This window comes from Coloeus monedula (genome assembly GCF_965178545.1).
Source record: "Coloeus monedula genome assembly, chromosome: 13".
Lineage (NCBI taxonomy): Eukaryota > Metazoa > Chordata > Aves > Passeriformes > Corvidae > Coloeus > Coloeus monedula.
Window position 1 is genome coordinate 13,975,272 of NC_138793.1, and position 20,095 is coordinate 13,995,366.

General features: G+C 45.7%; 1 protein-coding gene across 7 annotated transcripts in view; it reads right to left on the minus strand.

Annotated features, from left to right (window-relative positions):
* Nucleotides 1-14,323, minus strand: part of CTCF (CCCTC-binding factor) — a 34,918-nt gene extending 20,595 nt beyond the window's left edge. For 2 of the 7 annotated variants that reach the window (XM_082290200.1, XM_082290198.1), the window contains exons 1-2: nucleotides 6,131-6,259; nucleotides 2,475-2,569 (exon numbers count right to left, since the gene is read on the minus strand). In XM_082290200.1, coding sequence (XP_082146326.1) covers nucleotides 2,475-2,528 — 54 coding nt within the window. In that variant the 5' untranslated portion in view covers nucleotides 2,529-2,569; nucleotides 6,131-6,259. The other 5 variants (XM_082290199.1, XM_082290201.1, XM_082290204.1 and 2 more) reach the window with 5 other exon arrangements.
* Nucleotides 14,324-20,095: the final 5,772 nt, after the last annotated feature.

The following is a 20,095-nucleotide window of genomic DNA, read 5'->3' on the forward strand; positions in this document are numbered from 1 at the left end:
ATGAAATGATGCAAAGCAATGAGAAGCTTCATTCAGCACTGACTCCTATTTTTCAGTCAGCAAGGAGCACACACCTGTGATCTGCAATTATTCAGAATAAAGCCGACCTTTCACTTCGGATCAAGAACTCAGGGAGTTCATGCGAGACATGGAAACAAAGTATATAACCGGGGCCCCCAGCCAAGCAGAGGAAACTCAGTTCCACATCTTTCCTCGGCTTTTTGCTGAACAAGCTCCCTCTTAATCCTTGCACCTGACAGTGGCAGAAAGCCCCAGATCATGGCTCTTCCAGAACTAATACTGCTAATTCTGCTGTAATAAGCTGCAGTCTACAATGGAGAGAAAAGCAGATACAATAATGTCAACTGCTTGAAATCTGCATTGTGGAACAAAAGATAAAAAAAAAAAAATCACTGCAGCTACTGACAACAAATCCCACATATTCAAGTCACTTGCGATATCCTGTAACCTGACAAGGAAAGCCTTGATGAAGAAAGCAGATTGGTGAAAGCATTTCAGCTTTATTTCTGGAAGAATAGTTTTTACCTTGCTTTTCCTTTAGATGTGGAGAACTAAAGGTCTACTGCAAAGGTAATAGGGACAAAATTAGTTAATATTCTTAAAATCTGTTCATTCTTCCTTAATTTCTCCTTCTATCTAATTCTTTCAAATTTTAATTTTTCACTATTTCTTCCAATAGCTCAATAACTGCTAGTGCCTCTCACTAGATGACACTAGGTCTTTATTCATTCAGAGAAGTCTCTACTGAAATCTGGGAAATATGAATGAAATATATTCTCATCGACTATTTTTTAAAGGAAGTCTCCCTTTTTAATTTAGTAAGGAAGTCATCATGTTTTGCTAACCTGACAGTCCTTTTCAGAAGGACAAACATGCAATCTAATCAGGTGTAGAATACAGAAAGATTTACACTTTAAGAGAAGCAGTCACTGAGGAATTTCTTTTCAGCTGATGTTAGATCATAAAACTAATCAGTCCCTTCCTTTTACACGTCTTCATAATGTAAAAGTGATGAAGGAGCTCGTGAAAGACCACCAGAATACCCAAAAGTATTAAACTGAGAATCAAAAATTATTTCAGGTTAAACAGCCTGTAAAATCCGTTGCCCCAAAAAGTGAAGTGTTATACCATGGGTAGATACTGGAAAAGATTCTTAAGTTTTATCAACAAGTATTTGTGGTCATTTCTCCCATCACACATTAATTTAGGCTTTCATTTAGGCTACTGGCAAACTGCTAACAGTAAAAGATGATGTTTCTTCAAAATAAGTCTGAGCACAACAGGATTCTTTGCCCATCTGATGTAGTGTTACATGATATCAAAATGGCAACACCAGCCACTCCCACAACTGAAAAAAGACCTGTGCAACAAGTTTCATGGCATTATAGAGACTTCATAATAAGTATTTGGGTTCTGTTTTCCTCTAAGGCTTCATCTAGATTAACAAGTATCCAAGAATAGACTTTTGGGGAACAGCTATTTCTTTTATCTTTGCAAGAGTACTCATTAAGTAGTGATACTCTACCAGGACAAGGGAATTCAGGCTTCAAATTGGAGGAGCAGGAAGTGCTTATCCCTGGAATGGTAACTCGGGTCCTACCCCACAGACAACAGCTACCTATGCACTATTAGTCACCTCACAAATCACACCCTGATGCACAGAAGGAAAACTAAAGCCAGTGCTAGTTAACTTAATGTCAGGCTGTCAAACACAGAGGTGCAGTTTACTGTTGTTACAGCAGGGACAGGAAATTCCAGGAGAGTTTTGAAAGCACCTATGGCAGAAGGGTGGTGGACAAGACAAACTCCCAGAGCCTAAATTAAGACATCCTTGCTTTTGAATCACAGAGAAGTTAGTCTGAATTAGTAAGTGCTGGAGCAGACATAAACAGAATCAAACCCAGGTGAGTACTTTAAAGTGACCCTCATGCTGAAATTTTAAGAAGTTTAATTGTTTTACACATACCACTAATTCATTTGGACTCATATTCCAAATATCCTCATACACCAACCCCTAAAAGTGCTACAATCAACCTTCAAAGCAGATGAAGCAAAAAACCCCCCAAAATTCCACAAAGGCACTCGACTTTGGAAGAAAAAACCCCTTTCTACCAGGAAGGAGTAAGGCCTCATTTCCAAAAATACCAACTCTGCAAAGAAATCATCCCTGCCTTTAAACTGCTCCCTCCATCAGCCCAACTACTCCTCGTGTTAGCATAAGCACTTTCAAGACTACAGTTACTGGTCAGGAAACTAATCCAGGCCAGAACTCACCCAGCCAAAAAGATACTTATTTCCATCCAGACTAGGTCTCTGGTGTGCCCAAACACTAAGGCCAGCCAAAAGAGAAGCATGGCAAGAGGGTTTCTACCAGAACAATGTTAAGCTTTATGGTCAGGAAACTACTGCCTCAGCATGGAACACATACCACACTTTAAACCCCCTCAATTTACATTTATGTTCTTGACGCTTCTGCACTTCTGCCTGGACTGATTTGTTCTCTTCATGCTGGCTATTCTTCATGCAGCTCCTGAGGTCAGAACTCACTCTGGAACAGAACAGATGAACTAGTGAAACTATGTAAAAGAGAAAGGTAAGGTGGGGTGGGGGTGGGGTGGGAAATAAAAGCAGTGTTCAGTGTTTAATGCTTGTTCAACAAAATGTGTAGTCCCACACCCCTAACAGCAGCACCATTGATAACTGCTTGAGGACCCCTTCACTTACCAGAAAAGCCATAAGCAAAACCAAAGGAATATTTTAATCAGCTTTAATACTTTCACCAGGATGACTGAACTCATTTTACAAGCTTCTCTACCTACCTGTTCTCAAACTCTTTAGCATTTACAGTTCTGACAACCTAAAGCTCCGGATGCCTCACACCAGATTACAAGTGCAGTATGACATTTTAGAGCCAGCTCTGCCTACTTCAGATGGCCTTTTTCTCCTGTGCTGTGGAATAGCAAATCACACACTGAAGGAGTTTTTATTGCTAAAGAGGTGTAAATGAGAGCAAATATCACTCCTTACACACTGTCAATGCAGCACTGAATATACTGTTCGTATCAAATAACAAAATCAGCTCTGACACAGTTCTAACCTTGCCACCCTGAGGAAAAGCAGCCTCTGCTCACTGAAGCAAGCTTTGTTACCCTTATCAATTAAGGGCTTAAAATACTCATATTTACAGAAATACAATATTTACAAGACAGCAGATAATTTCTTTCTGTAATCCTTGTCAGTCCTCAGAGTGGCACACATGCTAAAAACCCTGAGAACGGTAAGGAAGTCCAGAGGAGTAACTCTCAAGAGAGGCACATATTCTTGCTGCACTCAGTGATGAGGGCCAAGCAGTGTTGGCTTTCACATCAGTTGGATTTCATACCCTTTGAACTTAAGTGCTTTCCCTCCAGGTTCTTCTGCCATTTATTTAGTACAAGACACTCAAGTCTGGGTCCTGGCTGCATTTTTCACTTGGCAAGTCTATTTTTAATTGTTTATCAGCTTCAAAGAGCACTACTGATAAGAGGTTTGTTGGAGCTGTGGGTGCTCAGTGATACTGAGCTTTTAAAAAATATTTGGAAATTATCTCTTTTTATTTAACACTCACTCTGCAAAAATCACAAATGCTACATACAAGCCCTAACCAGGAAAGGGGATGCTCAGAGGATACATGGGGAGTGCTCCACTGCTAAGGGCATCTTAAGACTGCTGATGCAAGCTGCATCCTTGCCAGTTTCTGTGCTGTGCAACCCTGGAGAAGATTTCCCAGAGTTTACAAACTCCTTCATTAACACAGAAAAGCCTCAGGAGTGAAGGACTTCACCCTTCAGAAGACACTTGATACAAAATGAATACCTCCCATGGGGAATATTATCACCTCAGAAGTTTTGTTACACACAATAGGACAATAGAGCACACTGAATTGAATGGAAGCATCTTTTTATGCACTTTGGGTTTCCTGAAATTTTGAATCAAGAAATAGTTTTCTTCCATTTTTCAAACCTAATCTTCTGCTTGGCAAATGACCAAACAGTAAAGAAAGGTGTTTTGAATAAAGATTGTACCCAAACTCTTAGGAGGGTGAAAGAGAAAATAAGCCAGTAATTGCAGCTCTTTTCTACACTATAGACAACACAAACAGAGAACACAGGGATCTCTGCAGATTAGCACTGATGGTGAGTTAATGCAAGGCACAGCCAGCGCCCCTCTCTCTTTACAAGGTATTGGCTCTGATTGAGGACATTAAGTTACTGGAGGTTTTAAAGACATGTTTTGAAGCTGCTTGGACACCACTCAAGAAGTATCAACCTACTAATGTACAACCCAGGGAGCAAAGCTGCCCAGCGCTGCAAACATGTATGCTCCAAAAATGCAAGGCATTCTTGTTCTGGCCCACTCCAAGGGAATGTCCCAAAGGGAAAGCAAGTAACTTCTACTCCTTTACTGCAAAGGTGATAGCAAACGTCTGTTGAATACCTGGTGTATGGCATAAAATACCTTGCATGAATTTACATTCCATCAAATCTTTGACATATGGGCAAGGTTTGACAAGTTTGAAGGGAAACAGGCATAAACTGAAAATTTAAAGTGCTCCACATGTCCATTGTTGAGCTTAGAATACATGGGAAAAAACACATCAGAAGGCTTCCAGAGCAATACGGTGGCTGGAATACAAGATCTACACAGCAGAACAACAGAGTTAGCTGTGAAAAGACCCAGGGGAGATCCTACTGCTACCTTCAAAGGGAAGCAAAGAGAAGATGGAACCACACTCTCGGAAGCAGAGAGTGAAACAACAAGTGCAACAACAAGTGGTCAAACATTGGAGTAGGTTGCTCAGAGATACTGTGGAAACAAAAATATTTGCTAAATACAACCCTAAATTACCTCATCTAGCATCAATGCTGGCCCTGCACGGAGACAGTGGTTGAACCAGGGTACCACAAGAAGTCCCTTCCAACCCAAATCATTTTACAATTCTCTGGCACTATGTGAAATGAAGGATATACTTTAAACTTCACACACAAAACACTGAGGCTTTTTTCCATCTATGCAGTTATAACTATGATGCTCCTATTGGTCTCAGCACTCACTTCCATACAAGTTCTAGAAGCCCTGGAACACTTCTGCAAGCTCTCAAATATTCATCAGTTCTTTAGCAAATGTACAGATGTACAGTAACTTTAGGCAATCTATTGGGACCTGGACTTTCAGAGTGGTGGACATCCAAATCCACCCAGTATTGAAGAGAACAGCATTAAGAGCACAGATACTGTGTTTCACTGTTTAGGAGACAGAGAATCACGTGTGCTATGAAGTATGAAGATCCACATCAGACAAGGCTCCTGTAGGAACTTCAGTAAGAAAAGGGGGAAGCAGTACTGACAAGAGACCTCACTAATTCTCTTTAATTTGCATGAGAAAACCCAGGACCAGTAAGTAAATCGAAACTAACAAAAAAGGAAAAATCTATCTTTGAAGTAGTAAGGGCTACTGTGTACTCTTTTCTCCACAATGTTAACAAGAAATTGTATCTCTCCAATAGGCAATAGGAAAGGTGCCAAAAGGCAGATGAAAAGTCTCCCCTGGCTGCCAGCACAGGACAGCCTGTTTCAAGAGGCAGCACAACGTACTGACCAACAACTGCACTGGATCAAGCACTTCTAACCAGGAAGAGCCAGACTGATAACACAGCAGGACAAACATTCAATGCTATCTCCCTCCTTTGAGTCTGATGGAGAAAACATCACTAAGGATTTGTCTGCACAAGTAACTCAAAGATCTCCAAAAACATTACAGATGTCATGTCAGGCAAGTGAGACATCTAAATATTTGATAGTCGGCTCCATCATATTGTGATGGATGCTGACATGTATTCTTCATGTAGATCAAAATGTTGGTAGAACAAGGAGAGGATGCAGCTGCTTCAACAGGACAAAACGATTTCCACACACACCACAGGAGCAAAGCATAAAGTAGTCTGGGATCATATAATGCTCCAGGCAGCTCAGAGTAGGCAGGAGTCAACAGCAGTCACTCTTTGGCAGGAAGGAGAGAAGAGTATTAATAAATATGGAAGGTAGGCAAGGATCAAGTAATCAATGAGTACCTTTTGAGTATTCAGTATTGCCACAGGAAGCGATAAATCTCTCTTCAAAGATCAGAAGTGGCAGTAAGTTATATACTCAGCAGGAATGCTGGATAACACTAACTTCTTCCATCCTCCAAAAAGAAAAGAAAAGAAGAAAGGTTTTAATAATCTGATAAGCTTTGACTGAAACTACTAGCCTTCAAAAATTCATTTTTTTCCAACCTGTAATCTGGAAACTCCTGAAGCGCCTCTAAGGGGTTTTCTTGCAGTACATACTGGAAAAACAAAACTGAAGTTCAGATTGCACCTCCACTGCAAACAGTTTACACATAGGAGAAAGCCACTGGTTAAAATGTAATACTGTTAACTTATGTCATAGAATTATACAACCAGAACCAGGGGGTATTTTTAATTCAGTAGCATTTCCTGCTTTCATTTTAAATCTCTGGATGTTAGAAGTGGTCTCAAGGGAAGAACTCTGCAAATCAAATACAAGGAGACAGAAAAACTATACAAGAAGCTGAAATAATTGGCCAAAAATCACTACTGGTTCTACTGCAGTGAAAGGCTCTTCCAGAAGCCAGTCCAGAAAAACCATGTCTCTTTCAACATTAAACAACAGGAGAATTCAACTGCCTGGACAACAACTTTAAACACACAAGGAAGTTTACAGCTCCATTTCAAAAGAGTAAAAAATGTTTACAAATAGCCAAATGCTGCTATTACTACTTGTGCTCTTAAAGCCTCTACTTATCCCAAAATATTTTGGGGATGGTTCCATAAAGGCTCAAATCAAACTTGAGGCCTCATCGTCTTACATGCTATTGCCCTCATGAAGCAGATTCTGCTGACCAGTTTATCACCTGGGGACGCAATTGCCAACACACACGTGGAAGGAGATGGGGTTACAACAATCCTGATGCAAGCCAACTTAATTTTCTAGGGAAGCCTTGACTTTTACCTCCCTAAATGCTTTGGTGTTATTCCCAAAATAGCAAGAGTTGTACATTTCCTAGTATAGCTCTTATCGGTAGGTTGGGAAAAAAAAGAAAAATTTTCCTTTATCCAATAGGAGCATTCAAAAAAAGCTCTACAAGGACAGATCCCTGTCCAATTAGTCCAGCAGTCTGTCTCCAAAACCTCTAGCAGGAAACACCGTGTAGGGAGAGCAATCAGTCATGTCTGTGGTTTACCACCCTTATCCCAACACCCAGTCATGGGTTCAGGGATTTTTGCCTCTGGACCTGCTGATCCCTTTCTGAACCTACAGTATCTCCACAGTCTCTTACCAAGTTTTCCATCAATTGTGGTGTATTTGCCTAATTTTTTGCTCCTACAAGCTACAGGCTCACCACAAAACTCACTGCATCTACCCAAGAAGTTGGTCTTGCGTGAGCATGAGGAAGCACAGCAGCCAGACTGAGCACAGAGTGAGTTCTGTGAAGAATTCAAGGGGCAGCAGCAGAGTGACACCATTCACCCTCTTACAAACAAGAGAAACCAGAATTGCCAAACTCAAGCATCATGTGCTTCTGTTGAAATTACCACTCAGAGGAGCACGTGGATTAAATGCAAGTTTGCTCTCTAGCTCTGAGTTCTGAAGATTACATATTCCCACCTTCTTAACATAAGTAACACATGAAAAACACTTTAGCTTCCAGCAATCTCCACTAGAGATGCTTGGGCCATCATCAAGCTATTCACTGTTACATCCTGGAGAGCTAAGAAAGTGTTAAACACTTGTGTCAAGTCTCCACACGAGGCATTATCATAGCTTAAAATTATTGTGTTGTTTACTCCTTCTTCCACAGCTTTATGCTTCATAGTTTAATTCCTGATTAAGTCAGTATTTTAGTCAGCATCCAGTTTAAAACTAGGATCACTGCAGATAATATAATTCCACACAATACATACAAATGTAATATGTAAAATATGAGTCAATGAATAATTTTATGTAACACAAAATTTTATGGAGCTATGATTTCTTCAGTGGATTCAAAAAAAAATCACCTTGCTTCACCCTCTGAGCATTTTCCATGCTTAGAACCAGGAAGAACTCCTTTGCTGATACAGGGATTGTCTGGGCAGCAGTGCTCGTACCAAGGTCTTTGGGCTGCTTGGTAGGAAGCAAGCTGGACATGAGCCAGCAGCTTGTCCTGGCAGCAGAGAAGTAACATTTATTTTTCCAACAGCTCCCCAGTACCACAGCCACAGATCAGGATGTATTAGTCACAAGCCTAGACCAAGTATACAGGACACTATTTGACACATCTCCAACATGTATCAATACCTGCTTACTTTCCCCCGTTCAGAAGATTTTACTGGTTTGATCATATACTTGATTGATAAGGAAAAGTCCTAAATTCCTCTCTGTTCAAAAAGAGGGAAGGTGGTTCAAGAGAAGAGGAGGTACTATCCATTCTTTTTCTTTAGCACCCCTAGTTTATCACCGAGCCTGACCTCTCATGAATGACAGTTCTCTAAATATATATGAAACAAAAAAAGTCAGCACCTTGCAGCTGGCTGAAGCAATTTTCAGATTTTTTTTCCACAATCTTGATTCAAAGATGTTAAGACATTAAGAAATACACAACTGCTCTTCATATCAATCAATAGTTAATCACCCTCCCTGTGAAAAACTTAACCCTTTTAATTTGAACTTACTGGGCCATAAATTCGTATTGTGTTTGTCAGCAAGATTAGAACAAGCTCACTAATATCCAGTATTATGTATCTGAGGACTCTCATCAAGTCACCTCAGTTTTGATGAGAAGCTGCATAGCACATGCTTAACATTTTACTGCACAGCAATACAGCTTAGTTTTCCATCAAATTGGAGATGAATCCCCTTTCACACAGTAATTTTTTTGATAGTTTTGAATGCTGAGGCCAAAACCATACGTAGGGTTTTGGGAATGACTTCATCCCATCCCACACAGGCAAGAACGTACCCCTGCTTATTCCACTAATGCATTTAAGAACTACATTAGGTTCTTTGTCACAGCATCACCTTGGAAACTCGTGTTTATGCTGTTTATTCACTGTGACTCCAAAACGTAGTTCAGTCACTGCTTTCTAGGATAACATGTGTCTTGATTTAAATTCAGCTGGAATACCTTGTTCCCAGGTGCACAGCTTTACATGCAGCAGCCTTAGCACACACACTGGACTGGATCTACTTCACCTGACAATCACAATGGCTGCCCTAGTGCTCACTGATTTTCCATGAACCACAAGTTTATCACGAACAAGTTCTTAAAGGCATTTTTCACCAACAAAATCATTAATGAAAACAAATTGTGACAAGCAATTACTAGTTTTTGCTGAATATCCATGGAAACTATTCACTCTTGTATACCTCCAGACTAACTCTGAACTAAATGGCATTTACTGATACTCAGTACTAATACTGATATACAGTAAGGATGTCAACATCAAGTCCTTTAACAAAGTCAAATAATACATTTAACAAGCTCTTGTTTTCTTAAACCCTTAGTTACTCGGATTAATACTTTTATCTACTTTAACTAAATTCCGTACTAAGAATAAATGGGAGAGCTGGTAATAATGTGAACTACATGTGTGTTAACACCATGCAGAGCTAGTCAAACACCCAAGGTGGTCTGGGCACTTGCCACCCTCTCTGCAAAGCACCCCCTCCTGCCATGCTCATCCACTCTACCTCCTTTTCGTACTGATACATCAGCACTTCTGACCTCCTGGAATTTCACTACTGTTCCAAAGTGCATTGGCTATAAAATATCCCTTCCAATATTGCAGTTAAAAATATTCCAGTGGTGAAAAATATGCCAAGGTAAATGTCTCTCTCACCTCCCAATGTACTCTGCTGGGGGGTGGTTATACATGGTTTTAAAGTTTTGGGTTGTGTTTGGTTTTTTTAATATACTTTACCTGAAGATGTTTGAGACATATACAAGCTTCTAATTATGATGCATGATTAATACAGACAGAGGTGCAATTCACATACCAAACAATCTGATTTGCCTTCTGTTTTGCCAGAATTTGACAAATTCAATGATGTCAACAGAAATTTTCTTACAGTATGGGGAAAAAATATGCAAACCAAGATTTTCACTATAAGATGAACTTACTTAACTCTGTCTTTATATTTGAGCAAAGCTTTCCAGTGAAACCCATGAAGCTTTAGAAATTTCATGAGTGTGCAGCTATGGCAGAAAAATAAGATGCTGCTGATAACTGACTGACATAACAATATATATTTGGGCATACTACTCGCACTAGAGAGTAAAAAAAATAGCCTGTAGTTCAGCTTGCTGCACTACTACCATTACAGAAGCCCTTGCTGGTGTCACTGGTCAGCACGTCCTAACTGATCACTGCACTTGTGCTTTTAAACGCTTTCAAACATTCCTGGCCTCACCTCTTAATACCAGCCCCACACAGCATACTGAAACCCTCAGGTAGCTGACAGTAAACTGTGGGAGGGCTTGAACTGAGGGGGTCTCCAAAAACAAACCTTTACATAAGAAATGCAACTCTATCTATGACTCAAACTTCACCTGTAAGGATAGACAGAGAATAATGCTTCGGGAGTCCATTCTATCAGAGATGTCCCCTAAGTCAATGCACGTTAACTGCGCCATTCTCGAGAGCTGTCTCTGCACTACTTCTCTTTTCACCTGTTAAGAGCCACATTGGAAGGAAATTACAATTTTATAGCTTCCAAGTTTTTATAGTACTGAGCAAAACTTTGCTTTAGCTTTAATTTACATAAGACACCCAAAACGAGTTGTTCTGTATACAGTTACCTGAATGTTAACATGACCCGAAACATAAAACTCCCTACTCACCTTTTGTTTATTCTACTCTTCTTCTCAAGGTTATTTTTGTTAATCAGAAAAAACCGGATCACTCAGCTGAGCAGCAACTGTTTAGTTTTCATGTTAAATATGTCTGGGATAAGTATACCTCACTTAATTCCTAAAGAATGATGAATTATTGGAGAGAAGTGGGGGGAGCAGCAGAACAGGGTGTTTTAAATGAAATTCAAATATCCTTTAGCACCAAAAAAGCAGTATTTTCAGCTAAAGTCAGGACAGGACACAGATTCTTTTTAAGTTTCAGTAAAACACCTGAACGAACAAGGTCCACGTATGATCTGAACCATTTTTATGACCACTAAATATAACAAATAAAAAGAGAGTTTCCTGGATCTGTGTGTGTCTCTAAGACCACGTAAGTTACAGAGCAGCAGAGTTTGATACTGTATTGACTTTTCAAGGTTTAGTACAACAGAGAGTGAACTGGGCATCTGAACTAAAGCCAAATGGATGAACAGGGGTTTACAGTTAAGCAAACAAATCAGTACAGTTCAGTAAGTTAACACAAACAAAACAAGCAGTCAAAGCTTTGGTTTCTTTCAGCTCTGGTCAGTGTGTCCTCTCATGTGTGCAGGTAAAGCAGTGGCTGCTCCTTATTACACATATTTCTAGAGCACATACAAGCACAGGAGGGAGCAGCATTTGGGATCCTAATGCTTATTATTCTCTTGAGCACTTCCTCTCTGGTAAAGAGGTAAGAGAAGCTGAAGTTGCCAGGATGGGGAATTAGGGAGGTTTTTATGCAAATATAATCAATAATATATCTAAAAGAGCTGATGTACAAAAAACTGTTCAGACAGATCAGGGAGAGCTATCCAGAGGTCAGTAGAACCTGTTCAAGTATGAGGGATAAGTACAAGGAATAGACTGGCTTTGCTCCAAGAACACACAGGCCTAATAATACTCAACACATCCAACTTCCAAAAATCTTCACCAGAAAAGCAGTTCTTGGACATAAAGTCCTAAGGGGAGGAGATGAAATTAAATTCTGGAGTAGGCTCCACACAGAAATTCCTTAATAAGTTAGTAATCCCATACAATTAGATTTTTCAGGTAAATGCTGAATAAAGACAAGAATAACACAGGTCAGCTTCTGGCATTCTCAAGACACAACACTGGGAGGGCAGCAGGCGGGTATCAACCTGCAGCCCCAAGAGCTGGTGAGGATGCACGCAAATTAGATACGGATCGTAGTCAAGATCCAGCCTGCTCACATGAAAACAGCTCTTGAAATAGCTCCTTCCCTCAGTAACGCTGCAGGCACGAGTCACCAGCAAACTTAACGCTGTAGTGACAGTTCTCCAAGCTCTGTCCGAAATGGACGAGACTTGCTGCGTTATTTCAGTTGCAGGACCACTGGGGGCTACAGGAACTCGAGTTTTGCACCTTTTGCTCAGGTATTACTCCTCAAAAATACCCCACAAAGTTTCATGAGCCTTTCTGTGCATCCTAATAGCCACTCATGCACAGTGGATGACATTAAAACTGAGCTAGCCCTACACATCCAGAAGAAAAACAAAATGGAAGTAAAAATCCATCAACCTAGGGAAAAAAAAAGCAGCAAGCATTGCTTTGCCCTTATGCTAAAATTGCCCCTTCCTTCAGTTCTGCTGATGTTTTCTACACTGAAGGAAAGCGTTAGGGGGATTGTTTAAGTAAGAACAGCTTGAATACAGCATGGAATTATTTCTTATACCCAATGGGCTTCTGAAAATTCAACATGCTCGGCAGAAGATGGATAAACTGGAGAATTCGAGACGATATTTACACACTTGCTGCACTAAAACAAAAACACATACACTGGAAGTGGTAAACAGTGTTTTAGATGGGCTAATGACACTTCTGGAGTTTATTACCAGAATCCAGTAACTGGCCAGAGATGAGGAACAGCCATGCATGTATTTAAGAGGAGAAAGGCTCGGCAAAAAAATAGGAAGTCACAAACAGGAAAGCGAGCTCATTCTCACCAACAGGCAAGTCCTAAGGATTACACCGAACAGAGAAGGAAGCACACGACACGACAAAACCCTTCTATCTAAGTCATTTCACAAGGTTAACACAAGGCCAAATCCGATACCATACAAACATATATTCTAAAGAAATCTAAAGTTGATGTAGAGAACAAAAAGCAAAGCGTCTGGACACAGAGCATGTGCGGTTTCCTCCTCTGCATCACAAAAAGAATCGGGTTTTGTGCTTCCCCCCCCCAAGCAGCACAGACCCATGGAAGGGAGGGAATAACGCCGTCCTTTGCCATGAGATTTCAGGCCATCCCCGGGCAAGCGCCCGGCTGAGGAGGCCCGGGAGGTTCCCGGGGAGGTGTCCCGGGAGTCGGGCAGCCGGCCCAGGTCCCAGCAAGTGACACAGCTGGTCGGCGGCTCGGTGGCAGCCCAGGTGCTCCCGATCGGAGCCTGAAGCCCCGTGGGGACCCCGGGCCCGGAGCGGGGTTGCGGGGACGGGACGGGGGAGGGGGAGCGGACATAGAACGGCGGGGCCGCCGCTCTCCGGGAGCGGCGCGGGGGGTGCGGGGGGGCTGCCGGCCGGTCACCGCGGCGAGAGCGGGCGCCCCCCAGCCGTGCCCGCCCCGGTGCTGCTGCATGGCGCTGCTCAGCCTGCCTTGCAGAGGGAGCTCGAGTCCCGCTCTGCGCCTCGCAGCGCCTCTCACTCCGCCGCACACGCCAGCGCAGCGAGGCGGCGGCCGGCGGGAGCGGGACACGCAGCCGTCCCCGCGGGCAGCGCCCGGCCGGACACCGCGACAGGACACGGGCGGCGGGCGGAGGGCGCCGGGCCGAGCCCCGCGGAGGTGCGAGGGGGAGGGGGGGAAGCGGTGGCGGGGCGGGAGGGGAGCGGGCCCGGCGCGGCGGGGCGGGGGAGGGGGGGGGAAGGAAGAGACGTGCGGGACGGGAAAGGAAGGGGGGGGGCGGCAGGCGCGGCGGGGAGGGGAGGGGGCGGTAATGGGGCGGTTAATCAGCGCCGGTGGCGCGGTGGAGGAGACAAAGGAAAGAAAATGGAGTCGGGGCCGGCGGGTGGCGACGGCCGGGGAGGGAAAGGAGGGCGGGCGGCCCGGGCGGTGCCGCAGCCCAGCGCCGCGCTGTGGGGAATGGCGGCGGTGGTGGCGGCGGCGGCGCGGGGACGGTAGAGGGAGACAAAGCCCCCCTTGCTGCCCCGGCGGCGGCCGCTGCGGGGCCCCAGCCGCGCCGGAGCCCCATCGTGACACCTAGAGGCCGGAGAACGCGACTGCAAACCCCCCGCCGCCGCCGCTTACCTGCGCCCCGCGCCCCGCCGAGCTCCCTCCGGCCGCCGGGCCCCGCCGCCGCCCCGCGCCGCCCGCGGGCCCCGCGGAGGAGCCGCCGCGCCCCGCACGCCCCGCCGCGGCCGCCGCCGCTTTAAGCACCCCGGCACCAGCCCCGCGGTTTAATCGCTCTACAGTCGCTTTCGGACACAAAATGGCGGCGGGCGGGGCACAGTGCGCACGCGCCACCCAGCGCGGCTCTGCCGCGGCCGCCGGCCCGAGCGGGGGGGGGGCCGGGGGGGGCCGGCGCGCGCGGGGAAGCGGCCGCGCGGGGCAGGCTGGGAGCGGCGGGCGGGGCGGGGCGGGGCGGGGGCGGGGGGAGCGAGGGCGCGAGTCGGGCGCCAACTTCAAACGCGCGGGGCCCGCGGCGTCACCCGGCGCGCGCCTGTGCGTGCGTGCGTCAGCGCGTCACGTGCCGCCGAGGGGCGGGCGGCGGGGGGGGGGCCGGAGGCAGCGCCCCTCCCGCCCCTCAGGGCAGCGCGCGCCCGGTGGGGTGGTGTGAGGGGAGCTGTGGGGAGTCGCTGTGTTAGTGCTGCCCCGAGAGCCAGACAACTGCACATATCCCCGGCTCTGCACGCCGCTCCTCAGCTAGAACCGCCCCCTTCTTCTCAGCCAAAACTGCCCGCTTCACCTCATCTAAAACTGCTCCCTTCCCCTTATTAAAAACTGACCCCTTCACCTCAGCAAAACTTCCAGAGCAGGAGGCTGTACCTCAGCTTCGTGAAAAGGAGCTCCTCCGGAGAAAAAGGCCACAGAGAAAGTCTGTCCTCCGTGCTGAGGAGGGACTTGCCCTGGCTGAAAGACCAAAACTTTCCTTAAGCTGGAAGAGGAGTCAATACAATCGTGAATTAATCAGCAGGAAAGTCATGGGGCAATTTTGTAAATACCAACAAGTGACTGGAATTAGGCTCTAGAGGGGAAGCCATGTGAGCAGTGGCTGAGGGCACTTGGCTTGTTCAGCCTGGAGGATACTGAGGGCAGAGCTCCTTGTGGGCTGCAGCTTCCTCAGGAGGGGCAGCAGAGGGGCAGCACCAATGGCTGCTCTCTGTGACCAGTGACGGAACCTGGGGGAACAGCATGGAACCGTGTCAGGGGGAGTTAGGCTGCATGTTAGGAAAAGGCTCTTCACCCAGAGGGTGGCCAAGTACTGAAACAGGCTCTGCAGGGAAGTGGTCACAGCACCAGGCCTGACAGAGTTCAAGAAGCATTTGGACAACATCAGGCACGTGGTGTGATTCTTGGGGATGTCCTGTGCATGACCAACTTTTGGACTTGATGGTTCTTGGGGATCCCTTCCAACTCAGGAGATCTGAGGATTCTGCAATTCTGTGATTTAAGATGGTGCTTGCCTGGTGGTTTTAAAGGACCTTGGGCTTGCCAGGCTCATAATCGAGTAGGACAAACCAGCTCCAGTCAGCTTCTGCACAGCAGGAATGGTGGATGTGCTGCCAGGTGTTTAGTAGGGAGCTTCTGGGGAACTCAGCAAGGTTGATTTCCATCAGAAGTTAGACACCATGGTGTTTTATGTCCACATTTTTCCCAAAAGGTGAAAAGAGCCACGGCACCCTTGGTGAGATGCATGAATTTATGTGACAATACAGAGGGGCTTGCCTGTCTTTCATTTTCTGCAGTTCCCTGGATTGCTGAATCTGCTGGGTTTAACATATTTTCTCATCTCCAGCAGTGTTGTAGCAGACCCAGAGCTGATTGACAGGCAAGCTGAGGAGAGGAGAATTCTATGAGCTCATTCTGCATCCTCTTGGTATTTTCTTACCGTAATGTGAAATGGAGCAAGAATAATGGGTTAAAATATTAATACTGCAAAAATCAGACACATTGCAAGGAAGCTGCGTTCTTTTGTTCCTTTTACTCTCCTATCAGTCCCTGGAAGACAATAAGGCCAGGAATTCAGAGAGAAATCTAAGTGTAAAGAAACCTCAACACAAACCTGTGGTGGTAGAACTAAAGAGTTTTAAGGCTGTTACAGTTGAAATCCATGTCAAAAATCTTGCCTCAAATTTGTGCCTCTTGAGATATCACTGCAGGTTGGGGTAAAAGCTGTTCAACAGCTTAAGCTTTACCACAACCTGCTTAACGAGTGACAAACCCATCAGAAAAACATTAGCATACATTAGCATGTGTAAACTGTGCCCTTACATCCTGGTATGAATAATGCTGATGACTTGTTGAGCTGTGCTGTGGAGAGAAGGGTCCCTCTGCCAGGGGAGTTGGGCTGAGAGTGAGATCAGGCCCTGATGCGGCTTTACGGGTTTCTCCTGCCTAAGCCTAAGCTGTCTCAGGTCCTTGCAAAGCAGCAGAGCGCAGTGGGCTGCATTCTGAGCACTGATACTCCTTTGGGAGTTGTTGACAACGCAGAGCAAGTTTCCTTCTCAGGATCATGACACCAAGATAAGTCCATTAGCCCGTTTCAGTGGGGCATTGGCAGCTTACTGAGGGGCCAGAGGGGACGATCTGTGTGGATGCAGCCTTGGCTGAAGGAGAAATAAATTATCTACAAAGCAATGGTAAAAAGTGGCCATTAATTATGAGAGGTGACACAACCATGAGCTCTGGGGTCTTCATTGCATGAGAAATTTGAATCATCAAAAGAGAATATCCTGAATTTGAAGGAACCTCATAATGATCTTTGAGTCCATTGTTAGACAATCAAAAGCTTTGCTAAAATTAAAAAACCAAAAAACACACCCATGGCCTTCCCTTTGGCCACTAGATGAGTTGGTGTAGAAGGAAATTAAGTCAGCACAGCACAAAGTATCTGCTCAGAACATTTCTGTAGTGTGAATTTTTAAAAAATCATTTATATTCTAAACTGTCAAGCCATCAATTCTCATGCTGTAATTTTTGGGAGAGTGGCGTATCTTTCGTCTGTAGCCATGAATCCTGCTTTAAGCTCAAAATTTAGCTCAGGCACGAATCAAAATGGAGAGGAGCAGTGGCTGTGTGTAAAACTGCCTCTTGTGCTGCTTTAAATACTCAGCCAGGGCAGGGTGTAAAATGGATGCTAATGATCCCTCTGCCTTTTGTTTGAGCCATCCTATGGCAAACGGTCGCATCTTTCTAGTAGGAATGTCGCTGCTTAGGAAGCAGAAGTTTTTTTCCTGGCAAACACCTGTTCCTGGACTTCTCCTACCAAAAGTGTCCTGGACCGTCCACCAGCGAGTGCTGGGGGTCTCCCCTACTGATCCTGGTTTTCCTCACTTGGAGGCGCTTGTGAGCTGATGATATGCAGGGAATTTAAATCCCCAGCTTCAGTGAACGCTTAACTGTGAGTGCTCCTGAGTATCAGCCTCTGAGCCTGCCCAATAGACAGCTAGAGGCAGATGCTCCTTCTAGAAAAGTTGCCTGAGTGAGGCCTTTCCCAGAGGGACACCTTGCCCATGAGCAGAATGGAAAGAACTGAAGCCAAGGAGCTTCTGACCGCCTTGCTGTGGTCTCGGGTGGGCTCACCCTTCTCATTCCAACTGCGCTTCCATCACCTTCACAATCCCTCAGGAGTCACCACTCCTCTCAGCTCTAAGGAAGACAGTAGTCGAGCTTGAGAGCATTAAATTAAGTTTTGAAGGCACCATTTCGTCTCTCTATGAAACAAGGCCCCAGCTGTCACCCCAGGAGTGGTCCTTGGAGAACAAGCCCATACAGATGTGCCTGACAGACCTGCAAGGAACGTGTTAGTGCTCACGAGGAGGCTGCTGCTTTACTGTGGTTCAGCTCAGGCTGCTTAGCTGTTCCAATCATCTCTAAGTGCCCCAGTGAGTGCCTTGGAAACATGATTTCACACAAGCCTGGGATAAGGTGGGAGGTCCAACTGCAAGACTGCTCAGACTGGAGAGTCATAAACTACAACCCCCCAAAAATGACTTGGCATCAAGATTTAAGTGATTTCTAACACAAGGGCTGATTGGAGCATGTGCCACAAAGTGGCAGCGACTGCTTTGGGTCATTCTGGCTGGTGGCTGCTCCTGGTGTCAAACCCGAGCAGCTGCACCAGCCCAGATGCTGTGCAAGAGGAGGGAGCATTGTGCTGATGGTCTTCAGGGGCTCCTCAGGACACTTTCTTGAGACTGGCAGGTAAAAAGCGATACTGCAGAGTGCTCCAGGATCCATATGCACCCTTCCAATAAAAAGAAAAAAAAAGCAAAACCAGCAGTAAATGGGGAAAAGGAACATCTTCCCCAAGTCAGAGCACATGGATAATTTAACTGTGACACAGACACCCTCCCACGGGCTGCAGCTCCTACAAGAAAAGCAAGTAGCTGCTGAGCACAAGCACGTCCGTACGGGAGTGGGATGTTTTAAGTGCTGACACAGATTTGGCTGACAAACGCGGTGCTGGCACACTGTCTCCTTTGAAATAACAAATGCTGCCGAAAAACGTGCTCTGCGCTGCTGTGTCTGTCCCCGTGTGCTGTGAAAGTGGCTCCCAGGGAGTTCACCCATGAAACAGAGAGATCCAAAAATCAAGACCTTTTGTTTGAAGTTCAGTCCTGTGAAAATGGCAGTCCTGCAGTTCCAGGTGACCTGGTGGTGTCCATAGGGCAGAGGTCTTTGGCAATGCCAACATAGACCCATTCAGAGCAAGGGTCTGGGTGATAGATTCCTAAATTAATCTGTTTGAGGTTTCTTCCCACATGTTCTTACAGCCACATAAATAATGGGATTATGCCTTGCAATTCCAGGAGCAGAGTCATTTTGTCCTGGCCTGCAGCTCCCTGCCTACCCTGACAGAAGTCTGCTTTCCTCCTCTGATCTCTACAGTCAAGGTGTAGTTTATCTCGGAAAGTGGAATTGTGCTGCAGGGAGGGGACGAGGTTTTGGCAGGGCAAGGAGAACACCCAGGTAGGTGAGTGAATTAAATTCATGGCTTTGGCCACTGAGGCACTGGGCTGGTTTTATTTCCAGCAGTTATTGAAAGGGGAAAAGAAACCAAACCAAACCAAACGTGAGAGAGGGCTGTGCCACTTTCCACCTCTCAGGTGTTTTTGTCTGCAGTTGCATGTGTCAGCTGGGACCCGCATCCCTCATCTCTTGCTGCCTGAAGCTGACAGTGTGATGCAGTGCTTTGGGAAGAGCACTGCGCTTCCCTCCTGGGGCTTATGCAGCCCCAAGAGCAGGTGGAAGAAGGCTATGGGATAAGTTATGCAGCAGTGTCCCCTGGTTACCCCCTTCCTGCAGTCCCATCTGCAAGGTAAAACTGCATCCAAAAGTGGTTATGCTGAGGGGGTGTCCCAGATGGGATCACATGTACCATGACATGCTACATTCTGCCTGAGCCAGCCCCAAAAAGCTCTGCTACAGTGAGGAAGAAGGAAGTAAAGGCTGTAACCTCCTGGGATGTGCTTAGAAACCCTGAGAAGCACCGATGGATAGGCCCTGCTTGGCCTGGGGACTATAAATCATCAGCTCCGCTGGAGCTGGCAGTGCCCCTGCTCTGGCACGAGTGGCTGGCAGCACTGGGGGGATGTCTCTGCCTCTGCTTCATTTTGGGGGCATCTTTGTGGCTCTAAACTACTCCCAGGACCATACCAACCACTAAGATGATTAAGGGATTGGAGCAGCTGTCATGAGAGCTGGGACTGTTAAGCTTGGAAAATTAAGGCTTGGGAGGAGGGTTCTTGTCCATGTCTATTAATACCTGGCAGAGGGTAGAGAATCATAGAATAGTAAGGTTGGAATGGACCATTGTGGGTCATCTGGTCCAACCTCTCTGCTTAAGCAGGGCCATCCTAGAGGGCATTGGACAGAATTGTGTCCAGATGTTTTTTTAATACCTCCAGTGAGGGAGACTCCACACCCTCTCTGGGCAACCTG